Source organism: Uloborus diversus, chromosome 5 (assembly GCF_026930045.1).
Source record: "Uloborus diversus isolate 005 chromosome 5, Udiv.v.3.1, whole genome shotgun sequence".
Lineage (NCBI taxonomy): Eukaryota > Metazoa > Arthropoda > Arachnida > Araneae > Uloboridae > Uloborus > Uloborus diversus.
This window is the reverse complement of record NC_072735.1, coordinates 57262124-57283437: the sequence shown is the minus strand read 5'-3', so window position 1 is coordinate 57283437 and position 21314 is coordinate 57262124. Positions and strand designations below refer to the sequence as shown.

Sequence of the window (21314 nt, the reverse complement as noted above, 5' to 3'; positions counted from 1 at the left end):
ATGTTAGCCAGCTTCCAGTCCTCTGGCACCGTCCCCGAGTTATAAGAAGCATTGAAAATATTCAAAATAACATCCACTAATTCCTCTGCACATTCAACTAAAATTTTTGGATAGATATTATCTGGTCCCGGAGCTTTAGTTGCTTTAATCTTTTTCAAATGAAATAAAACCTCCTCCCTGGAAAATACAAAATCCTCAAGCTGTATAATAGCTTGTGTCTTGTTAGTGTCAACTGTTGAGATACAGTTATCGTTAAACACACTGGAAAAAAAGTTATTTAGAACATTTGCAAGATCCCTATCGTTTTGGATTAAATTTCCATACTCATCAACCAAAGGCCCAATTTGACTGTTTCGAGCTTTCCCAGAATTAGCGTAAGCAAAAAACCTCTTAGGGTTCCCATCAATGTCATCTGCCAGCCTTTGCTCCAATTCCCTTTTCTGAATCCGTACCAAATACTTAAAATTTCGCCTTGCCTTACCATACTGGAGCCTCTCCGCACTCTGACCAGTTTCTTTAAACTTACGAAAAGTGGCTTGCTTATAATTAAGAGCTTCTTTAGTCTCCCTGGAGAACCACATGGGCCAAATTTTGGTACTAACACCTTTTCTCCTAAATGGGACATAGTCCCCAACGGTTTTAGCAAGTTTATCCTTAAATTCCGTCCACTGCTGATCTATGTCGTTATTTTCCAACCCTGACGAAAAAACCTCTTTCAAACTCTGCCTAAGTGCAACAAAATTGGTGTTTCTGAAATTGGGCACAAACCTAAAATTATCATCTTTGCACACTTCAAATTTAACCCGGAACGTAATGCTGTTATGATCACTATCTCCAATATGCTCCCCTACACTCAACCCCTGAACAAAACTACCTATATCACAAAAAACTAGATCCAAAATGGCCTCCTCTCGAGTTCCCTGAGTTACAACTTGATCTAAGAAACAGTCACCAATTACTTTTAAAAATTCCTCTTCTTTGCCATTACCAGGATAAAAATTATTCCAATCAATACCTGGAAAATTGAAATCCCCCGTTATGATAACGGATCCCTTACTGGACATGTCACTAATAATACGGTACATCTGTTCATCTTGTCCCTGGTTTGAATTAGGTGGCCTATAAATGTTTCCAAAGCGTAGCTTTTTGCCCTTACTGCTCATCAACTCCAGCCAAACCATATCAATATCAGTAGGCTTATCATTTATGACCAATTCATTGCATATAAAATTGTCTCTAACATAAAATAAAACCCCACCACCTCTTTTACCTACTCTATCCTGTCTGAACAAATTATACCCAGCAATATGTAATAACTCTGCATCAGATTCGGTAGCCCATGTCTCTGTAATTCCAATAACATCCAACTTCTCATCCATAACTATGCTTTTCAATTCATCCATCTTGTTCCTAATACTGCGAGCATTGGTATAGAAAACTTTAAGCATGCCTAAGTTGCTTTTATTTAACACCCTGAAATTTCCTAAATTACAATTGTTAACATTACTACTCTTGTTCGTCACTTTATTTCCTTTAATAGCAATACCCAAAAAAATTTCATTCTCTCGATACCTGATGCTTGAACCATGCCCCCCATTCCAACTTAGTTTTTTGACTCCGAATCCCTTAAAATTAATCCACTAACCATTTTGACCCCTGTAGAGCTCAGATGCAGGCCATCCCTAGCAATCCAATCCCGTTTACAATGACTCCATACATCAATGAACCTGATACTGCGCTTTTCGCAAATTGACTTCAGTAGCAAGTTCATACACCTCGCACGTTGATTTAGCCAGCTCCTATGCACTCCATACCTGGGAAGCAAACCAACCACTTGGACATTCGTCGAAAAGCTGGTTGCTTTATCCAACAGGGATTCCCATTCCCTAGAAAACTCCTCATTTTTACTGTGGCCTACATCATTTGTTCCCACCCACAAAGTAACCATATCCTCCTTATTCAATACTCCTTTCTTTTCAGCAACCATATTAATGTCTTTTACCCGAGCCCCTGGTAAACAACACCTAGCCACATTACGCTTTACTCTCCCAACTGTGTTACCCACCTCCCTTACCATAGAGTCCCCCAAAATTACACCCTTAGTTTCCCAATCTAACTCCTCATTTGAAACTTCCCCCTGAATCTCTGCAACATTTATACCCTCTACAACTGGCCTACACCCTAATGCTAACTGGGCTTCCAAAACTAGCATCTTAAGTCTTAAGTCTGAGAGTTCAGCACATTTAGTGCAAATATAATCCTCCTCAAAAACAGACTCATTTCCCCCCTTATACAGGCAGAACATATGATATAAATCACAAGAGATCCACCTGTCCCCTTTCCCACTCTTTACCTCTTTCATATTGCATATAACACCCATTTCTACTCAGTGAATATGTTCCAAAAGGCAAAACAGAAAGATAAAAATGCAAAAAAAATACAGAATAAATACTAAAAACAGCAGTAAATAAACAGTTGCTACACCCAATAAAGCACACAAGATCAAAAACCAGGAGACCACCACATGTTAGGCTTAGCTCCAAAAAATGCAAAAACACTTCAAGAATACAATAAAAGCAAAAATGAGCCCCCAAGACACAATAAAACTAAATTACATGATAAAGTGAAGTAAAAAAACCTAAAACTAGACAGTAATAATGAAAAATTATAGTAAAAAAACACTTATCAAATTAGCAGCAATAACACTCCCTGCATCACAGGCGCCCTCTAGTGGCCAAAACTGGCTATATTTATCTTAGAAAGCTATAATAATGAAAAAATTGATTCACAAGATTTTATTCTTGGTTATTGATAGGACTCGACCGATGCATCGGCGCCGATGGTTCAACAATTTAGCCATCGGCATCGGCATCGGCGGCCGATGCTAACTTACAGGAAACATCGGCCCATCGGCCTTAAAAACATCGAAAAGCCGATGGAGTTGGCCAATGTTTTAGAAAAAAAAAAGATCTTTGCTGTTTTACTTTTTAATGCAAAGTGAAGGGAGTTATTGTTTTCATATAAAATTGTTTACTTAAACTTCAGTATGAATTTCTATTTTAGTCACCCCTGAAAGAGTTTTTATACTGCATTCAGATACCAAACAAGTTAATTATTGCGTTGTTTCTTGCGGCTGGATGTACGTATGTATCTCTTATAAGTCATAACTAAAAAATGGTAAGCTGTAGAAGGTTGAAATTTTGCATGCGGGGTGTGCGTACGTTCCAGTTGTGCACTTCCCTTTTTGTTTTCGATCGGGTGTTCTAAAAAACCTATTTACTCATTTTTTTGTGGCTATTATTTCAATACAAAACTATTATAGCGTCTCAGACTGACGACCATTTGGTGATACACTCTATAACAAAAAAAATCGACGTACCAAGAAGGATTGATCCGATTGAGACGAAAATTGGTGGATAAGAAAACAATGCACAGAATAGTAAATGATTAAATTCTTAGAACAATTGAATAATTATGTCAGAGTTACAGTAATAAGTTCAATAAGGTATTGACCCGCCTCTAGCCTAGATACAAGCTGAAGCACGACGTGGGAAACACCGATAAAGCTCCCGGAGGTTGTCCTGCGGTATTTCCGGCCAAATTCGTTCCAATTGTCGGACGAGGTTATCAACATTCCTTGCCAGATGCAATCGCCATCCCATCATATCCCAGACATGCTCGATGGGAGAGAGATCTAACGACCTGGCAAGCCACGAAAGAGTTTGACAGGGTTGCAGACAGTTCGTAGCAACATATGCCGTATGTTATCTGGCATTGTCCTGCTGAAAACCAGCCGAGGGTACTGCAAAAGGAACGGCAACAAAACAGGTGTTATGATGTCGTCGACATATCACTGTGCAGTAAGTGTACCTCTAATTACTACCAAAGGGGTCCAGTTATCAAAGGAAATGGCACCCCAGACCATAATGCCTTGTTGAGGGATAGTGTGGGGTACAAAAGTGAAACCAGGATCCCTCCTCTGCCCTGGGTGTCTCCAAACACGTCTTCGATGATCGTCATGACACAATTGGAAGCGGGACTCGTCGCTAAAGACTATACATCCCCAGTCGACATCATTCCAACCTGATCGAGGCAGTGTGTAGGCGTCAGTGGCAGGTGGCGTAACGGTCGGCGCGAGATTGGAATTCGTTGTTCCAACCGTCTGTAAATGGTCATGATGGACACTAGTGTATGGATTGAACGTCTGATGGTTCATAACTATGAAGAAAGCGCTGTGACAGCTGATCGGACAATCACTCTGTCATTTTTTTTTTTTTTTGCCATCGGCCAACGGCATCGGCTATCGGCCATCGGCCATTTGGAGGAAAACAATCGGCAATCGGCCATCGGCCATCTTTGAACAATCGGCCAACAATCGGCATCGGCCCATCGGCCAAAAAATGCCATCGGTCGAGCCCTAGTTATTGATAATTATGTCTTAACTCGAACAGCAAATTATTTCTTTGATTATTTATTTGTGCCAAGGTCTATTTATTAAATTTATGGTACTTTTTTAGTAGTTGAAGATTTTCAAACAAAAGTTCTCCTATAGAAAGGGCTACTCATGAGGGAATGAAATAGCAAGATTTTACTTTTAATTATTTAATTCATCATCAAGTAATTAAGTACCAATGTAAATATTTAACATTCATTAACAGTTCAATCATTAAATATTCATGAATTTCCTAAACTAAAATTGTAATTCTTACAATTAGAGTTTAAACCAAATAAACCCAGTTTAAACCAAAAACATCTGGATTAGACCAAAAAAACGTTTTTTCCCCCAAAAAACCAGGTTTTTTTCCAAGCCTGTTGTAAAATAAACAAATAAATACAATAATTAAAGAACCTTAATAAACTTGCTTGTATGCAAAAAAAAAAAAAAAAAAAAAAAAAATCAAGAAAACTAAAAATAATTTTATTTTAAATACTTACCTTCCAGTTTCATTTATGGTAGAATCAGCACTAGTAGAAGGAATAGCAACATCAGTATGCTTGCCTGAAAGAATAAAAATATTCTGGAAAAAACATTCCAATGAGAAACAGCGGTTTGGGAAAAATCAGCTGTTAATGGAGATGGTATCTTAATAGAGGCTGTTTTAAATTAGTCATTAATATTGTTAAACAAGTACTTTAGGTGCAATAGAAGCAAATAATTTAATATATTTTGAGATAATAATCATAATTTTTTTTTCAGAAAACAAAAAAACAAAACACAGTTGGATGTATGTTTTGTATTTTCAGATTTTCTAAACTAATTTAGATTTTCGAAATTCAATGTGAAAATGGCTACTTTTTTCATCAACCACACAATTTTCAAAGTACAGAAAAACGCTAAATGCCTTGATAAAGCTAGGACAGGGAAAGAATTGTAAAATGCTCAACATAAATGTCATGTTCTCATATACCTGGATTGAGGATTTTTAAGAGAAGTGCAAATGTGATTGCGTATGGGTTCCCCAGAGGTATAGTTTTTACCAGGGGCGGCAAATAGGGGGATCGAGAGGGGGCGGTTGCACCCCCCAATTTTTTTGAGAGGAATGATAAAAATGAGCAAATTTAATTTATGTAAATCGCAAATCAATGTTCAAACCAGACACGAGCAAGTGTTTTCCGTTTCTTAAATTATTAGAAATTCATCAAGCTTTTACCGGCCTTTTCAGAACAGGAAAAAACTGATGAGGAATCATGGTTGATTCTAACTAAAGACTTAATTTCGTCATATAGGCTAAATAGGTCGTTCTTGTGTGCTCTGTGTAACGATGGTTATGAGAGGCCTGTGCAGTGGTGTGGCTGCATGATTTTCACAGAAAAATGCCTTGGTATTTTACATTCATTGTTACACTCATGTTTTAAGTGTGTCTATTTAATGAGTGTTAATCACTTTCTTCTGCTAGAAACGCATTTCAGCTGCTCAATACATAGTATGCTTTCATAGATACTCTTTAGAAATATATATTATTTTTGAAAAAAAAAAAAAAAAAATCTCACATCAACAAATATCTTTTCTGGAGGCTCTTTAACTATACAATCTGCCCCCCCCCCCTCCCTATCATGATTACTAGCTGTTAGCCAATGTGTGTTTTGTTCCATACTGAGTTAATTCATGTTTAAGAAATTCGACCCCCCAAATGAAAAACTGAAATGCTGCCCCTGGTTTTTACTATAACGCAAACTAACGTAATAAAAGCCCACACACTGCTTTTATGATATATTCAGTTTCAATAGTAAAGTCATAAAAGTTTTTTTTTTTTATTTATAAAGATGTGGTCGTTTTGAGAGGAAAGGCATCTGGAGGCTGCTTGCTTAATGGAGCAAGCAGCCTATGCTTAATAGAGGGCAAGTTAGCATTCAATTAATACAAAAAATTACATTCTATTAAAATTTGGTCATTTGAAGAGGTAATTGTTAACGTTGTTGGACACTGAGATTTAACTGAATGTAGATTGTGTAATTACCTACAGTACTGTTGTATGTGCTGATATATGCATTAAAATCTGAAAAAAATAACTTGTTAGATAGGGCCCTGAAGATAGCTAGGTTTAACATGCACTATTACCATTAGCAAACATGGGCAGGGACGTGGCGAGGGGGTGCGCGTGGGGTGTGACCCCCTCCCCCCAGATTTTTTTGACAGTCGGCATTTTCAACAGATCAGTCGGCAAAAATGTATAAATGGTATATTTTATTCTGTAATCGACTACTTTTGAAACCAGGGTTGGGTTTTGGACTGTCCGAAACTGGTTTTGGACAGGACAGGTGGTTTTTACCGTCCAAAACTGTCTAAAACTGTCCAAAAGTGTCCGAAACTGTCTTAAACTGTCCAAAACTAAAGGGGTGTAATATAATCAATTTGTTTTGATGCAATATTCATAATACATAGATATAGATATTAATGGAGTTTAATTAATGAGTATTCAATAATATTTTTAACCAAATGTTCATTTAAAAAATATTTTACTTAAAGAAATGCCAGTAACTAGTACATAAAAACTTCCTTATGTAACAGTTAGTAGAATTATGAAAAGAAATACACAACACTACCAAGACAACTAATTTCAGTTCCATTTATTTATAACTCAAAGGAATGCTATTAAATGTGCAATAAATATTGAGGTGAAAAAAAAAAGTTTAATTTTTTTTAATGGTTTTTGCAAATAATTTTTATGTAATGTTTTAATAAAAATTACATTGTTAATCATAGATTAAAGAACAAGAAATTGATGATTAAACATTTAATTATAAAACTCTTGTGCTATTCTTTTTTTAGTTCATATTTTTAATATAATACATTCTGTAACTACAAAAATTTGTAATTTATTGCATTTAAGTCAATTATTGAACTATATTTTGAACACTTTCTTTTGCACATATGCATAAATGTGGAAAAATTTGGTTAATGAAGAAATAACTCTTGCATACAAAGTGAAATTTTTATTGAAGAATTTAATTTCTACATAACTAGATTAAATTCAGCTGCATAAATAAGTTATATATTTATACTTGAATATCCACATTGAATAAATGTATTAAATAGTCCAAAAAATAGTTTTGACACATTTTGTTCTGTTTTAGATATTTTCTCACAAAATATAGTTTCTCAAAAAATAGTTTTGGACACTTTCGGACACAAGGGTTTTGAACAGGATGGTTAAAACCTTGCCAACCCTGCTTTCATTTGCACACATGCATAAACATAGGGAAATTTGGTTACTATTACCAAAAAAATAAAAAATAACATAGACTCATGCATACAAATTGAAATTGTAATCAAGAATTCAACTTCTATGTAACTAGATTAAAATCAGCTGCACAAATAAGTTGAATGTTCTTATTGAATAAATGTTCAATCTAAAGCATTACTTTAATACATTTTATTCTGTTTTTAATGTTTTTTCACGAAATACAATTTTTCTAAAAGCATAGTTTTGGACACTTTTAGACAGTTTTGGACACAAGGGTTTTGGACAGGACGGTAAAAACCAGGGTTTTTACCGTGGTTTTTACCGTAGTGTCCAAAACCTCGCCAACCCTGTTTGAAACAAAAAAAAAAATGCGGAGTTATAAAATGAAAATAAAATATACCAGGGCTACAAAGTTTGAGGGAAAGTGATCGACTCTGAGAGTTTTAGAGCCTTCGAATCCGACAATTTTATGCCAACATCAGTCCGACTTCAACTTCGCAAGCACTTTCAGAGTTGCTAACAAAGAGGGAAAATGACCAACTCTGATTCTTGAAAGTTTAAGCCTTCGACTTCCAACTCTGACACCTTTACCCCAAAATCAGCCTGACTCTGCAGCCCTGAACTGAAATATATCACTCGGCATAAAGTACGATTTCGCTCAAGTCGGCATTTGTGCAAAGTAGGCAGAGCCAAGTGCGGATCCATGGGAGAGGAACTAGGGGAAAGTCCCCCCCCCCCTCAAATCCCAAGTGTATCTAAAAATTTTCAGAACAAAATACAGCACAATTCTTTCATTTTTCAAAACTTGAACTTCAAGAAAGGCGCCAGGAAAAGCCATTAGAGAATTGCAAAAGCAGATTCAAATAGGAAAACTGTGGGAATGTTCCCCCCCCCCTCCCCCTCCAAAAAAAAAAAAAAAAAACCAAGCGCACCTAAAACAGTTCAAAAAACAGGAGTACAGAAATTTTTTTCTGTTTTTTAGAACATGAAACATGAACTAAGGCATCGGGAAAAGCAATTAGACAACAGCAGAAGCAGATCCATGGAGGGGAACTGAGGGAATGCCCTCAAATCCCATATATACCTAAAAATTTTTACAACAGAGCGCAAGAAAATTCTTCTATTTTATAGAACTTGAACTTGAAGAAAAGCTCCAGGAAAAGCGATTAGAGAATAGCAGAAGCGAACCCATGGAGGGAGAACTGCAGGAATGTTCCCCCCCCCCCAACATATCATGTGTACCTAAAAGGTTTTAGAATAGAAAGCAGGAAGATATTGTTTTATAGAACTAGAACTTGAAAATAGGCTCCAGGAAAAACGATCAGACAATAGTCAAGGTGGATCCGTTGGGGAAGTGAGGGAATGTTCCCCTCCCCCTAAAATTTCATGTGTACCTGAACATTTTCACACCAGAGTACAGCAAAATTCTTGTTTTATAGAACTTGAACTTGAAGAAAAGCGCAAGGAAAAGCGAAGAGAGAATTGCAAAAGCGGATCCAAGGAGGGGAACTGGGGAATGTTCTCTTTTCCCCTCAAAAAAAAAAAAAAAAACAAGTGATCCTAAAACTGTTCAGAAAACAACGTACACAAATTTTTTTACTGTTTTTTAGAACTTGACGAAAGGCTCCAGGAAAAGCGATTAGACAATAGCAGTAGCGGATCCATGGAGGGGAACTGGAGGAATGTTCCCCTCCCCCCAAAATTTCATGAGTACCTAAAATCTTTTAGAACAGAATGCAGGAAAATTTTTCTGTTTTATAGAAATTGAACTTCAAGAAAGGCACGGTATAAAGCGAGGAGAGAATTGAAAAGTGAATCCAAAGAGGGGAACTAGGAAATGTCCTTTTCCAAAACACAAAATCCCAAGTAAACCAAAAACAGTTCAGAGAACAGGGTAAGGTAAAACCACCAGTAGTTGAAACCTTAAAGATTATTTTTTTCTCTTTGTCAACATAGCTTGGAGGAAATTCATCCTAGGAGAAACTTTTAATAAGTGATAACTGTACCAATTAGTCCCCTATTATAATGCAACAAAATTAGATTAATAAAACGCATGAACATTTATTTTAATAAAAAAAGACATTGGGATGGAGTTGAAACTAAACTAAAACGAGAACATCTAATTGTTGACACACTTTGTTTTCAGTAGTTGATATATGCTTTGATACAGAAAAACAAAAATTGCTTAACAAACGAATTCATACCTACTTGTGTGAATAGAGGAATCCCACTGCTGGATCTAGGCAGCAGCAAGCGAATACGCTTGGCTTACCATTTGTACATAGTCGATACCCTTTGCTCCCTCCCCCTAGTTGCCTAGTAGCAACCTCTAGGAGGATGTAAATTTAAACTATTTCTGTTGCTTTTTCGTTGAACCTCGATATAAAATTTCAACAAAGGTGGGTGAAGGGTGGCAGGATTTAGGTTTTGCTCTGGTTCTGAAAAATTGAAGATTCAGCCATGTAGGAATGTAAAGACAGTTATAGAAAAATATAAAAATTAAATGCTTCCACCATAGGTTATAAGACTATGAGAAGCACATAAAAATTCGAGTTCGGGGACTGAGTAAATATTTTTCATCATACTAAAAGGTTCATTGATATGGCACAATACAGCTTCATAATTGTAATTCAATTTATCCACTTTTGGGCCATTTCCAGTCTCGTGAATTTTCGTACTTGCCTTTTGCATCTGTTTTCCAGTAATCTTTCAAAATTTTAATTGTTCTCAACTGCTTGAAAATAATTAAATGAGTCTTTGAAATTTTTTGAAAAGTGCTTCAATTTTATTTCTTATTAAGTAAATAAAATATGAATTGTACGAATCGGCAAGATGCTACTTTATAAATACATGTTTACTAAATGTGTACACCTTTCCTTTTAAAGCTTAATTTACTATTAATAATTTTATAATTAATTTAGGGCAGTGTAGTCGGTGGTTTGGAGGCATGATCAAAAACTTAACTACACTGAAAGTAGATCTGAGCAAGTGACAATGCGTTATCTTTTCTTTTCCCTCGGTCTTCCTCTCCGTCAGTTAATGGGGCATTCCAAGGTATTTTTGACATTTATGTAAAGTCCAAAACGTGACCTTTTTCGCCATAACTTTTTAGTTTACTGTTTGATTAGCATATTATTTTATTTTAATTTTTTCCTACCAACACACCAGCTCAAATTAAAATAATTTGCAAATCAAACGGTAAATTAAAAAGTTATGGCAAAAAAAGGTCACGTTACGGATTCTACATAATTTTAAAAATACCTTGGAATGCCCCTAATGTCAACAATATGTCGAGCCAAAAACAATTTTTATTTTGAACCATCTTAAGTTGTTACATGGTGTTTCACTTAAAAAAAAAAAAAACTCCCATTTTTTCCCTGACAATTTTTTTTAAGTTCAAAACACCCTTTTTTTGTCCTTAAGGGTGCTTTTCACTGGGAGTCCGAAAGCTTCAGATCCAATGCTAACGTACGGGGAAAGTTGAATGTTATTTTACAAATTTCCTTTGAAGTTTTTGGATCAATTTTTTTTCTGAGTATTTTTCAAGCCTATGTCTGTGTATTTTAGTTTTTACTTTTTTGATACGTCCATTCTTCGATTTTTTAAAATTCGAGAAAAAATGAATTTCTTTGAAAACGAGGTACTGTTGGACCTTTCGCTCTGTAAAAAAGCTGCAAATCGTGCTATCGAAATTTTAAGAACGCCCCAACACGCAATATTTCCAGCTCTCTTTTGAGACTAAGTTTGAAATGATGCGACCATTTCTAAAAAATATCGGGGTTCCAACCATCTGAAATATTTTTGAAAAAGCTCAATTTCTCTACTAAGCCACGCCTCCCACCGATCTGTCCTTTCTTGAGGGGAAAAACCGGGTGAGGTGTATAAGATTTACAATCATTAGCGCAAACGACCGTTTCCATTTACTACTCCCCTCTTTTCCGGAGGCATTTTTCAATGAAGGAATGAATGAGTGCTTTTGAAAGTGAATCCACATGCTTGGAAACATCTTCACGATTTGATTTGTGTTTAGAAGGGATATAGTTTTTAAAGACTCCTTCTGAGATAATTCTTGTGAATTCTAGTGCTAAATGACCTCCTGAATCCAAATATGACCACCTTTATCCATTCACACGTCCCGCTTTTTTGGAAATGTCGCCCGCAATTTTTTTCAGTTTTTGACAGTTTCATAGCAATTATTTTTATTTGGAGGGGAAGGGATCGTTATATTATACATTAATACTTTTCTGAGGGGCTAGAGAGGTGCTAAGTTTGTACGTAAGAACATATGGAGGAAATTGGTTAACTCATGGGCAGGGGTGGCATTTCAGCGTTTCATTTGGGGGGTTGAATTTCTTACATATGAAATACCTCAGTATGGAACAAAACACATATTGGCTAACAGCAAGTAATCATCATATGGGGGGGGGATTGCATAGTTAAAGAGCCCCCAGAAAAGATATTTGCTCATGTGAGATATTTTTTTCTAAAAGTATTTTTGAAGAGTATCTATGAAAGTATATTTTGCATTGAGCAGCTGTAATGTGTTTCAAGCGGAAGAAAGTGATGAATAGACACATTTAAAATATGAGCGTAACAATTAATTTAAAATACCGAGACATTTTCTAGTGAAAATCATGCAGCCACTGCACGAGCCTCTCATAACCATCGTTATACAGAGCACACAAGAACGAGATATTCAGCCTTTTTGAGGAAATTACGTCTTTGGTTAAAATGAACCATGATTCTTTTTCAGTTTTTTCTGTTCTGAAAAGGCCAGTAAAGGCTTGATGAATTTCTAACTATTTAAAAAATGGCAAATTCTTGTTCATGTCTGGAATTGTGTCGAGTTTCATCAACCATTACGAAGAACCAGCAGCATTGTTTTTCTTAACCATTGATTTGCGATTTATGTAATTTGAATTTGCTCTTTTTTTATCATTCCTCTAAAAAAATTTGGGGGTGCAACCGCTCCCTCTCGACCCCCCTATTTGCCGCCCCTGCTCATGGGGGGTATTACCACTTATTATATTTTTAAAATCATCAAAACCCATCCTTTTTTCTAGGGGTTTGTTTTACAATTTTTTCCCTTATATTTTGGCATGAAACCAGAGTATAGGACTCACACCTATAAACCCTATATCCGAAAAAAAAAATTTTCACATTGTAAATTAAAAAAAAAAGGAAGTATCGCATTTTGCATAAAGTTGCATCACAGACCTTCAGTTAAGAACCTTTCTGTGTTACTCAAATTAATTCACAGATATAATTAAGATTAAAATGATCTTAAGTATGCTTATAATATAGCATTAATGAATATTTCTATTTCTGGGGATGCACTACCCCCATTACTTTTCACTACATCAAGAAGGCATAAACAAGGAGCTGGTGCATCCAAAGAAAGATAAATATGTATATTAATGCTACTTTATAAGCAAATTTAAGGATGCTTTTCACTGAAAGTCTGAAAGTCTACGGATCCAATGTTAACCTGCGGGGAAAGTTGGATGAAGGTTTTACAAATTCCTTTGAAGTTTTCATGTAAATTTTTTTCCGAGTATTTTTCAAGCCTCTAACTGTGTCATGTACTTTTTGCTTTTTTGAAATATCCATTCTTTGATTGTTTAAAATTCAAGAAAAAATGGATTTCGTTGAAAAAGGTGGTAGATACTGTTTGACATTTTGCTCCGTAAAAAATCTGGCAAAATATTTCCAGCACTCTTTTGAGACTTTGTTCGAAATAATGCGACCATTTCTAAAAAAAAAAAACCCGGGGCTCCAAAACTGTATCCCAGATACTTACTAGATATCTGGAATCTATTTTTGTCTATATTATACTATGTTACTACAAATGTAAACGCATAAAATGCTTTCCACAGCTCAACAAACATTTTTGAAAATAATTTCTCGAGCAAAACTCGTAAAAAATTCTTTACAAGGTGTGTACACATTGATCATGTAATTCATAATACAGTGAAATCCAGTAACAATGAACTTCAAAATCGGGACTGAAAACTTATTTGGTTGAAACGGGTATTTCGTTATACTAATATATACGTTGTAACAGGATTTCACTGAATTTTTCTTTTGAAAACTATCTAAGGAGAAAAATGATACATACCTGCATTTCTTTAAAGCATGAATGAGTATAAAAAAAATTGTTTTAAAGCAGGGGCGAGTTCCCAGGGTCGTGACCCCAAATGGAGTCGTGTAGCGTTTCTTATTCGGTCGAAACATTATTCCTACCACAGTATAGTTGGGGGTGGATCGAATCTAACATAGCAGTTTTGTAATGTAGGATCTAACGTAGCTTTCACAATGCTGCCAGGTTAGGTCCACACTTAGCGATACTTTACAGGTATGTAGGCTACGGGATCACAGGTCCTTTACTTGGTCAAAAAAGGGTCGCAACGTGCAAAAGATTTGGAACCACTGATTTAAATTTACAGATAATTAGAGAACTGATGGGGGAAGGGGGAGAACACTGACATTTTGTTTTTAACTGGATGAATACACAATGTTCTAAGAATCTTTCGGTAGTCGTGTTACACTGGAATTTTCATAAGCTCAGACGATGAGACTTTATGTCTGACGTCTAAAACATTTCCCTGAAACCTAAGGTTTTTCAATTTTAGCCGATCTTTATCAATATATATTTGTGTGTATGCACTGTGCAGTTGCGCCTGTTCATAGTGAAGTCTAAGGAACCGAATAACAATTTCGTTTATAGCCTCAATTTCGCTATAAAAAGGTAAACAACAAGAAGGGAACTGAACCATAAATACAATATATACAGCTTGAATATCAGTACGAAAAACCAAATTTCTAGTTGAATTTTAATTCAAAGTGTCAAAGGTCAAAGTTTTTTAATATCCTGGATAAAAAAAAAACAAATACATAGCCACCAGTTTTCAATCAAGCAATGCATTTTCTACACTTATAATTTAGATCTTTTACTTGTGCTTTTAAAACGTTGTTTTTGACTTTTATGTATTTCTTGCACAAAGCTCATGCTTTTTAAAGTGCATATTTTATTTACAATTTACGCATTTAAAAATTGAAGATATTTTGGAACACCCGATTTAAAATTGTGTTAAAGCTTCATTGAAACATTATCATTACTTAATATTATTCATAAATAGGGGAAAAAATTCAAAAAAAAAAAAAAAAAAAATTAATACCAAACAGAAAAGAAAGAAACATTTAGCATCCAGCCCATAGCCTTCATTTGAATTTTGACGTCTTGAATTTAAATTATGTTTTTCTTAATCACGAATTGTGGTAGAACCCTACTCGTTGGGTTTCTTATTTCTACAAATGGTTCCTATCCTAATCATATTTGTAAAAGTCATGATTTGAATACAAGACGTCTACATTCAAATGAATTCCAGGGGCTGGATGCTGGACGTTGTTGACTGAATGCTGTTTTTGTCTGAAAAGTATTGTGTAAAATCGAGAGGGTTGGGAATAAGTAAAGTCGATGGCGGGGGTCATGAAGGTCCGCCCAGGAGGAGGGACATGCTCGCGAAGACACGTGGAACAGACGAGTTTGCACTAAAAGCATAGAAAAATAAAGTCGAAAGAACATCAACTACGAACAAGTGAAAACAATAACCAACTGTGGTCGCTCAAAAAAAGAATATATTTGGTCTTGGTCAAGCAATAATAAAGTATTCAAGGGCGAATGATTGGTATTAGTCTCACGCAACTTTGCGCACATCTCTCAACTTTTGTTGATTTTAATTGTTAACATTTATTAATATAGAAAGTACACTATTTTAATGTACAAACCTGCAAATTAAATTACACTTGTTCCGGGGTTACTAAGAACATCTTTATCAATAGAGATAGATACATGTGTTTCTGTCTTTTACATCATTCAAAAAGTTTTTATTGGGCCTGACAGATTTCTCTTCCACGTTCTAGAGTTATTTGAGTTACCTAATTTTTGCTAACAGTTTAAAAATTTTCCGGGAAGTCAAGAAGAGATCAAAAAAAAGAAAAATTAGAAAAATTAGAGCAATAAATGTTAGTACACTCAACGATTTATAAATTCTGCTTCATGAATACTTATATACAAAAAGAGAAAAATTAAATTGAAATATTTTTTTAATTTAAAGGATAGTATACTAATGTGGGTGATTTGCAAATGTCGGATTATATTTTCAATTCTGATATTTTTTTCTGAATATAAATTACGTATGTAAGACATTGTTCACGTTCTTACGAGCAAACAATTGACGTAAGTAGGGAATATTCCATGTAATTGTTACGATTGTTTGATTGATTGCAATAATTTGCATCAATGAAAGCTTGATTGAGTGCAGCTATCAAGTATAGGACTTCGTTTGCACGAAGCTCTCAACATTGTGTGGTAATAAAGAGGTTTCATTTAATTTCGAAATGCGAGCATGAATGAATTTTCTGAAAATTGTGCTTTTGACCGTTGCTTTTCTCACCATAGTATCCGCAGAAAGGAAAGCATTTCTGATTATTGTTATTGCTATTATTACTATTTTGAATTGCAGAAAGCAATGCATAACTAATGTAACCAAAAATTGAAAACCATTAGAAAAAAAAAAAAAGACCTGAGAAGAAAAAAAAAATCAAAAAAGGTTTAAAAAGTTATTTTATTCCTCTTAACATTTTGCATTTGAATAAGTCGAACAGAGCCTGATCATTCTGACATTGGACATGGGGCACAATTCTATTTCAGGTTCCCCTTAGGGCCCGACAAAGGTTTTGGAGAACACTGGGTATGAAATTCATTTTGTGCCCCACCCCTCCTATTCCTGCTTATTCTACGTAATGAAGCTATAAAATATTTCGATACTTGCATATTAGCACAGCCATGCAAAATTTGGTGGTACCTCATATCAAAATATAGTACTATATATTTAAAAAGTAGAAGTGATATAGTGTACAATAATTATTAAAGATGTAGTTGCACTTTGCCCGTTGCAGTAAACCGTAAATATTAAAGTTATCTCTGATATAACTTTTAATAATAAATACAGACTAAACTTGGAGTGGTTTTAGGATTTGCACAGAGATCAAGATTTTAAGGGGAATTTTTATCGACAAATAAGAGATTTTTTTCCTTGCTTAGCATTTGCAAAAATATCAATGACATCATTGTACTCCAGATTCTGAGGGAAATTATTATTTATTTTTAATTAACATGATAAATAAAGGGGATTTTGGGTCCCCCTGAAATCTAAGAGGAGGGGCCTGTGCCCCGCATGCCCCTGCGGTAATCAGGCTCTGAAGTCGAAGTACATTGTTCCAAGTGTACTGCAAGTAAACTGCAGCTTGTGTTTTTAATTTAAGTACATTATTGCAAGTAATTCCCTGTTGCTCGTGTAATTCCACCCACGAAATGTATTTTCAAATGTTCTCAAACATCATATAACTGCGTGCTTCGAAAATACACTTCAATAAAAGACTTACCAACTACTTATTATTATAGCCTGTTGCACTTTTCGTCTGATGCGTAAAATATTATTATTATTAATATTATTTTTGAAAAAGAATTTCAATTTTAAGAAGTATATTAATCATTTAGTCTTGTGTATGCTGCTCTAGTCACCATGCTGATTATCTTTGTTTTTGCGGGATGATTTGTTTACTGATAGTAAACAAATGCAGCCCTGCGCATGATGAATCACCGGAAAAATATAAATAAATATCTAAAATATTAATTGATTAATTAACACAAATGCCAGTTCAGCGTTGCATATCCTCCATCGAATTGCAGAAGTATTTCTTTTTCAGCCATATATATATATATATATATATATATATATATATATATATATACTAAAAATAGCGGGATCCTCTCCCCCCCTCTTTGAAATGTAACCATATCCTAATCAGAAATTGTTTTCTGATTACGCTATTTCTGCCGTCCTCCCAATAATTAAAAATAAAATCAGCATTGTTCCACCTCTTTGACTGTAAATACCCGATAACCGATATGTAATCATCCCTCCTCACCCCTCACCCTTTTTTTCCGGGACTACACCACAGTTTTACACTAAGTTTATACCTCTTATGTTTTTTTTTATATATATAATCATATCCTAAAGCAAAAAATTGCATTCGTTAATTAAACTTCAGACAAGAAACAAATTAGCTTTATGAATGAAATAAGATTCGTACGTGGTAATTGAGAGCATCGTTTAAAAAAAATAATAAGACAATCGTTTTTCCTGTTCATTTTATGATAAATTTTCATTTCATTCATCAATTTTTCATGAATATAAAATCTGGGAACGCATATCAAAAAAAAACAAAAAAACTTTGTTTCAAAAATTACTGCAGACCCTTTGGTACTGACTTTATTTTCTGTTCTGTTCAACCGTCGCGTCGGTACTGTTCAAGTGGGGTTTTGGCCGCCAGCTAATTTCTTTGATTGCTCTTCATGACGGGGGTCATTTAGGGGATCCTTTCCCTCCAGAACAATGACAGCTGTGACAGGTCACGTGTTCCTGCCTTACATCGATTACCGTCCACTCCATTGGCCGTTGAAGTGTCAATCACTTGATTCAGGTTCACTCCCGTCGTTCAAGGAAGAAAGTCATTTACACCCTAACTTCAATGTTTTCCCTCACTGAAGAGCAGCCTTAAAATGCAGAAATATACATATACTACATATATATATATATATATATATATATATATATATATATATATATATATATATATATATATATATATATATTCAATATTTTTTCCGGGAGAGAAAACTCTTTACCACCTAAATTGCGGATATTCTGTAATAAAGAAGGTCCCTGCATCACTCTCCTGTTGCCCTTCCTTTTCCAAGATCAATATAAAAAAAGGCAGCGGGAGAATTAAAAGGAAGGAAAATAATAAAACAAAACTACATGGCTTGATGTATCAAAGGGAAGAGACACTTAGTGAGAGATGAAACGTTAAAATGGCCTGTTTTGCCACTGACATAACAAGTTGTCTAGACTACAAAAAGAGGCCTGCCCATACCTAAAATAGCTTAGGGGCTTGTTGTCTAAATCCGCCACTGTATTTATGTATATATATGTATGTATGTATATTTATATATATATACACACACATACATATATACTAAAACAAAATAAAAGAAAATTAGAAAAGAATAAAATAAAATAAAATGGAGTAAACCACAAGCCCAATGTTGTGCAAAGCAGCCAAACAAACAGCCAGGTAAATATTACAAAATGCAAACAATAAATTACAACATTGGGATTTACAAAATTAAACAAATAAGAATACTAAAATTAATAATAAGACTAAGTTGATGAAGCCAGAACTCCTCAGCAGTGGAACTCTTCATCATAAGGTCAACAGACCCAAAATTTTAAACTAAAAACTAAAGCAAGGATACGTGAAATACACCGCCAGCTCAGTCATTTCCAGCCGAGGACTGCAGTTTCATGCTTATTAGCACTCATCAGCCCGGCATAGGAAAGTGACCGAGTTGGAGATGAAAAACCTCTTAAGGAAGCCAACAGTCAGCGAAACAAATTGGTAGCTAATATAGAATTAGCAGACGAGACGTGTGACCGAAGCAATGGTTCGGTTCAACTCGAAGATTGAACGCGAGGCAAGGAATGGGCAGTAATTTACTGAATAAAGCAAGGATGTCCAGTTCCGAAAAAGCTAGCATTAAGGAATACATAGGGCGCACCGTATAGGTCGCGCATAGGAACGCACCGTATAAGAAAAATAAACAGATTTCTTGGAACTAGGACTTAAAAATATACACTGGGGTTTCGTCTCGACTATTAGAAGCCAATGGCTATCAAGGGCTATTATTGCACTCCCCCCCCCCCCAAAAAAAAATAAGAGGCTCGACACGTCCCTGAACATGGGGGATCTTAGACCAGTTGACATTGCATCCTTGAACGTTCGGTTGCGAGTACATTTCCTTGCCCAACTGAACTAGACATTAAAACTTTGAAATATGAGAATAAGAGCTAAGATAAAACAGGCACACAATTAAAAAAGTTCAAAGAAACCTTGCTTCCTTTCCACTTACAACAAACTTTCATTTGTCAAGATATTTTTATAAAACAACCTTTGATGATAACATTAAACTGGTGCCTGATGTAATTGAAAATAATCAGATCAATAATCATAATGTAGGCCCACATAACATTTAGTAACTTGACTACTGATAATTTGAAAGAAATGGCCCAACAAGTAAAATATTAAAAAATAAACACCTGATTTGGAGGAAGATTCAGAGCTTCGATGACTGGTACTTCGAGCACTGGTTGGTTTCCCACTTTTCTTTGGGTTACGAGGAGAATGTTTTGACACTTTTTTGTGAGGAACATTAGAAGAGGAAGACATTCTCTCACATCAATGGAATGAACTTATCTAAAATAATGAAATATTTATTCATCAGATTAAAGGAACCAAATTTTATGTTTGCCTTTAAACAGAGTAAAGTAAAATGATAACTTTTGAATTTTAAAATAAAACATAAATGGTTTTTAACTTTCAAACATTAGTATTGCTGTTTGAGTGTAGCAAATATCTGAAATGAAGCAATTAGTAAAAAATGGCACAAGAAGTTTGAACGAAAGTTACAGCATATGTAGTCTTAAACAAAGCAGAAAAATAAAGGATTAAAAATACATCGTTGTCGATGCCCATTTCGTCAAATACAGAAAATCTATCAAACATTCAAAATTGGACGATAGAGGAAAGAACATTATGCTGGCTATGCTACAAGGAAGATTTTACCCACTTGCAATGTAGAACCGCCGGAAATCATAAACACGACAGTACGTTCGTTTTATACACTATATTTAATAGCATAATTATAATAACTACGTAAATTAACCTTTTTTGACACCATATTATTTTTTTCCCACAACCTTTCAAAACTCTTCATCCGTTTGTTTACATGTCGAGAGGCAGCAACGGCCTTGAAGGCATGCATTAATCAGAACGCCTTCAACTGTGCTGCCATCTGCAGGAATTTCAAGAAAATATACAGAAAGTTAATTTTTTGCAGTCGCTTGTAAAATCAAAATTTCTAAGAAATTAGAATATCAGTTTGCACAACTGATATTCACTTCATTTTATAAATATTAGTGAAATTAAAGTGCTACACTTTCAGACAGCAATGAATTTTAATACCCAATGACAGGGAACAATGTCTCCTGTTTTTTCTACCCTGCAACTATAAAAGAAGAGGAAGGCTGAATTTCTTCTCAGAAATGGGGTTACTAAATTTCCTTTCAGTAATGAAAAATTAAAAAAAAAGCGAACCGTCACAGTCTCAATAAAATTGAAATAGTATTAATGAGTGTACAATTGCAAAAATCTGCCCAAAAGTATTTTTTCTGCAAAATTTTGAAGAAATCTTTGAACATTCTAAAAACATGAACATCCACGATTTTGCAGATAATTTACCTACAGATGAAGGCCACAGAAATGTACGTTTCAAAATATTTTTTAACGGTAAAAAAGTTCAATGAAAAAATTAATTGATAAATAATATAATCATGATGTCTTTATTAGATGCCGCCGATATATTTACATTTCTGTTATTTGTTTAATTACCTTTAAAAATATCATCATAAAAATCCTTAATAAAAGAAAAGAAAAATGTCTGGA

At 34.8% G+C, this 21314-nt stretch overlaps 1 protein-coding gene across 1 annotated transcript in view; it reads right to left on the bottom strand.

Annotated features, from left to right (window-relative positions):
• The window catches only part of LOC129222938 (SANT and BTB domain regulator of class switch recombination-like), a 72029-nt gene extending 51467 nt beyond the window's left edge, over positions 1–20562 (bottom strand). The window contains exons 1-5 of the mRNA XM_054857498.1: positions 20440–20562; positions 19908–20066; positions 12549–12571; positions 11518–11530; positions 9890–9918 (exon numbers count right to left, since the gene is read on the bottom strand). Of these exons, the coding sequence (XP_054713473.1) occupies positions 9890–9918; positions 11518–11530; positions 12549–12571; positions 19908–20039 (197 nt within the window). The 5' untranslated portion in view covers positions 20040–20066; positions 20440–20562. The remainder of the gene's footprint in view (positions 1–9889; positions 9919–11517; positions 11531–12548; positions 12572–19907; positions 20067–20439) is intronic.
• Between the last annotated feature and the right edge of the window lie 752 nt (positions 20563–21314).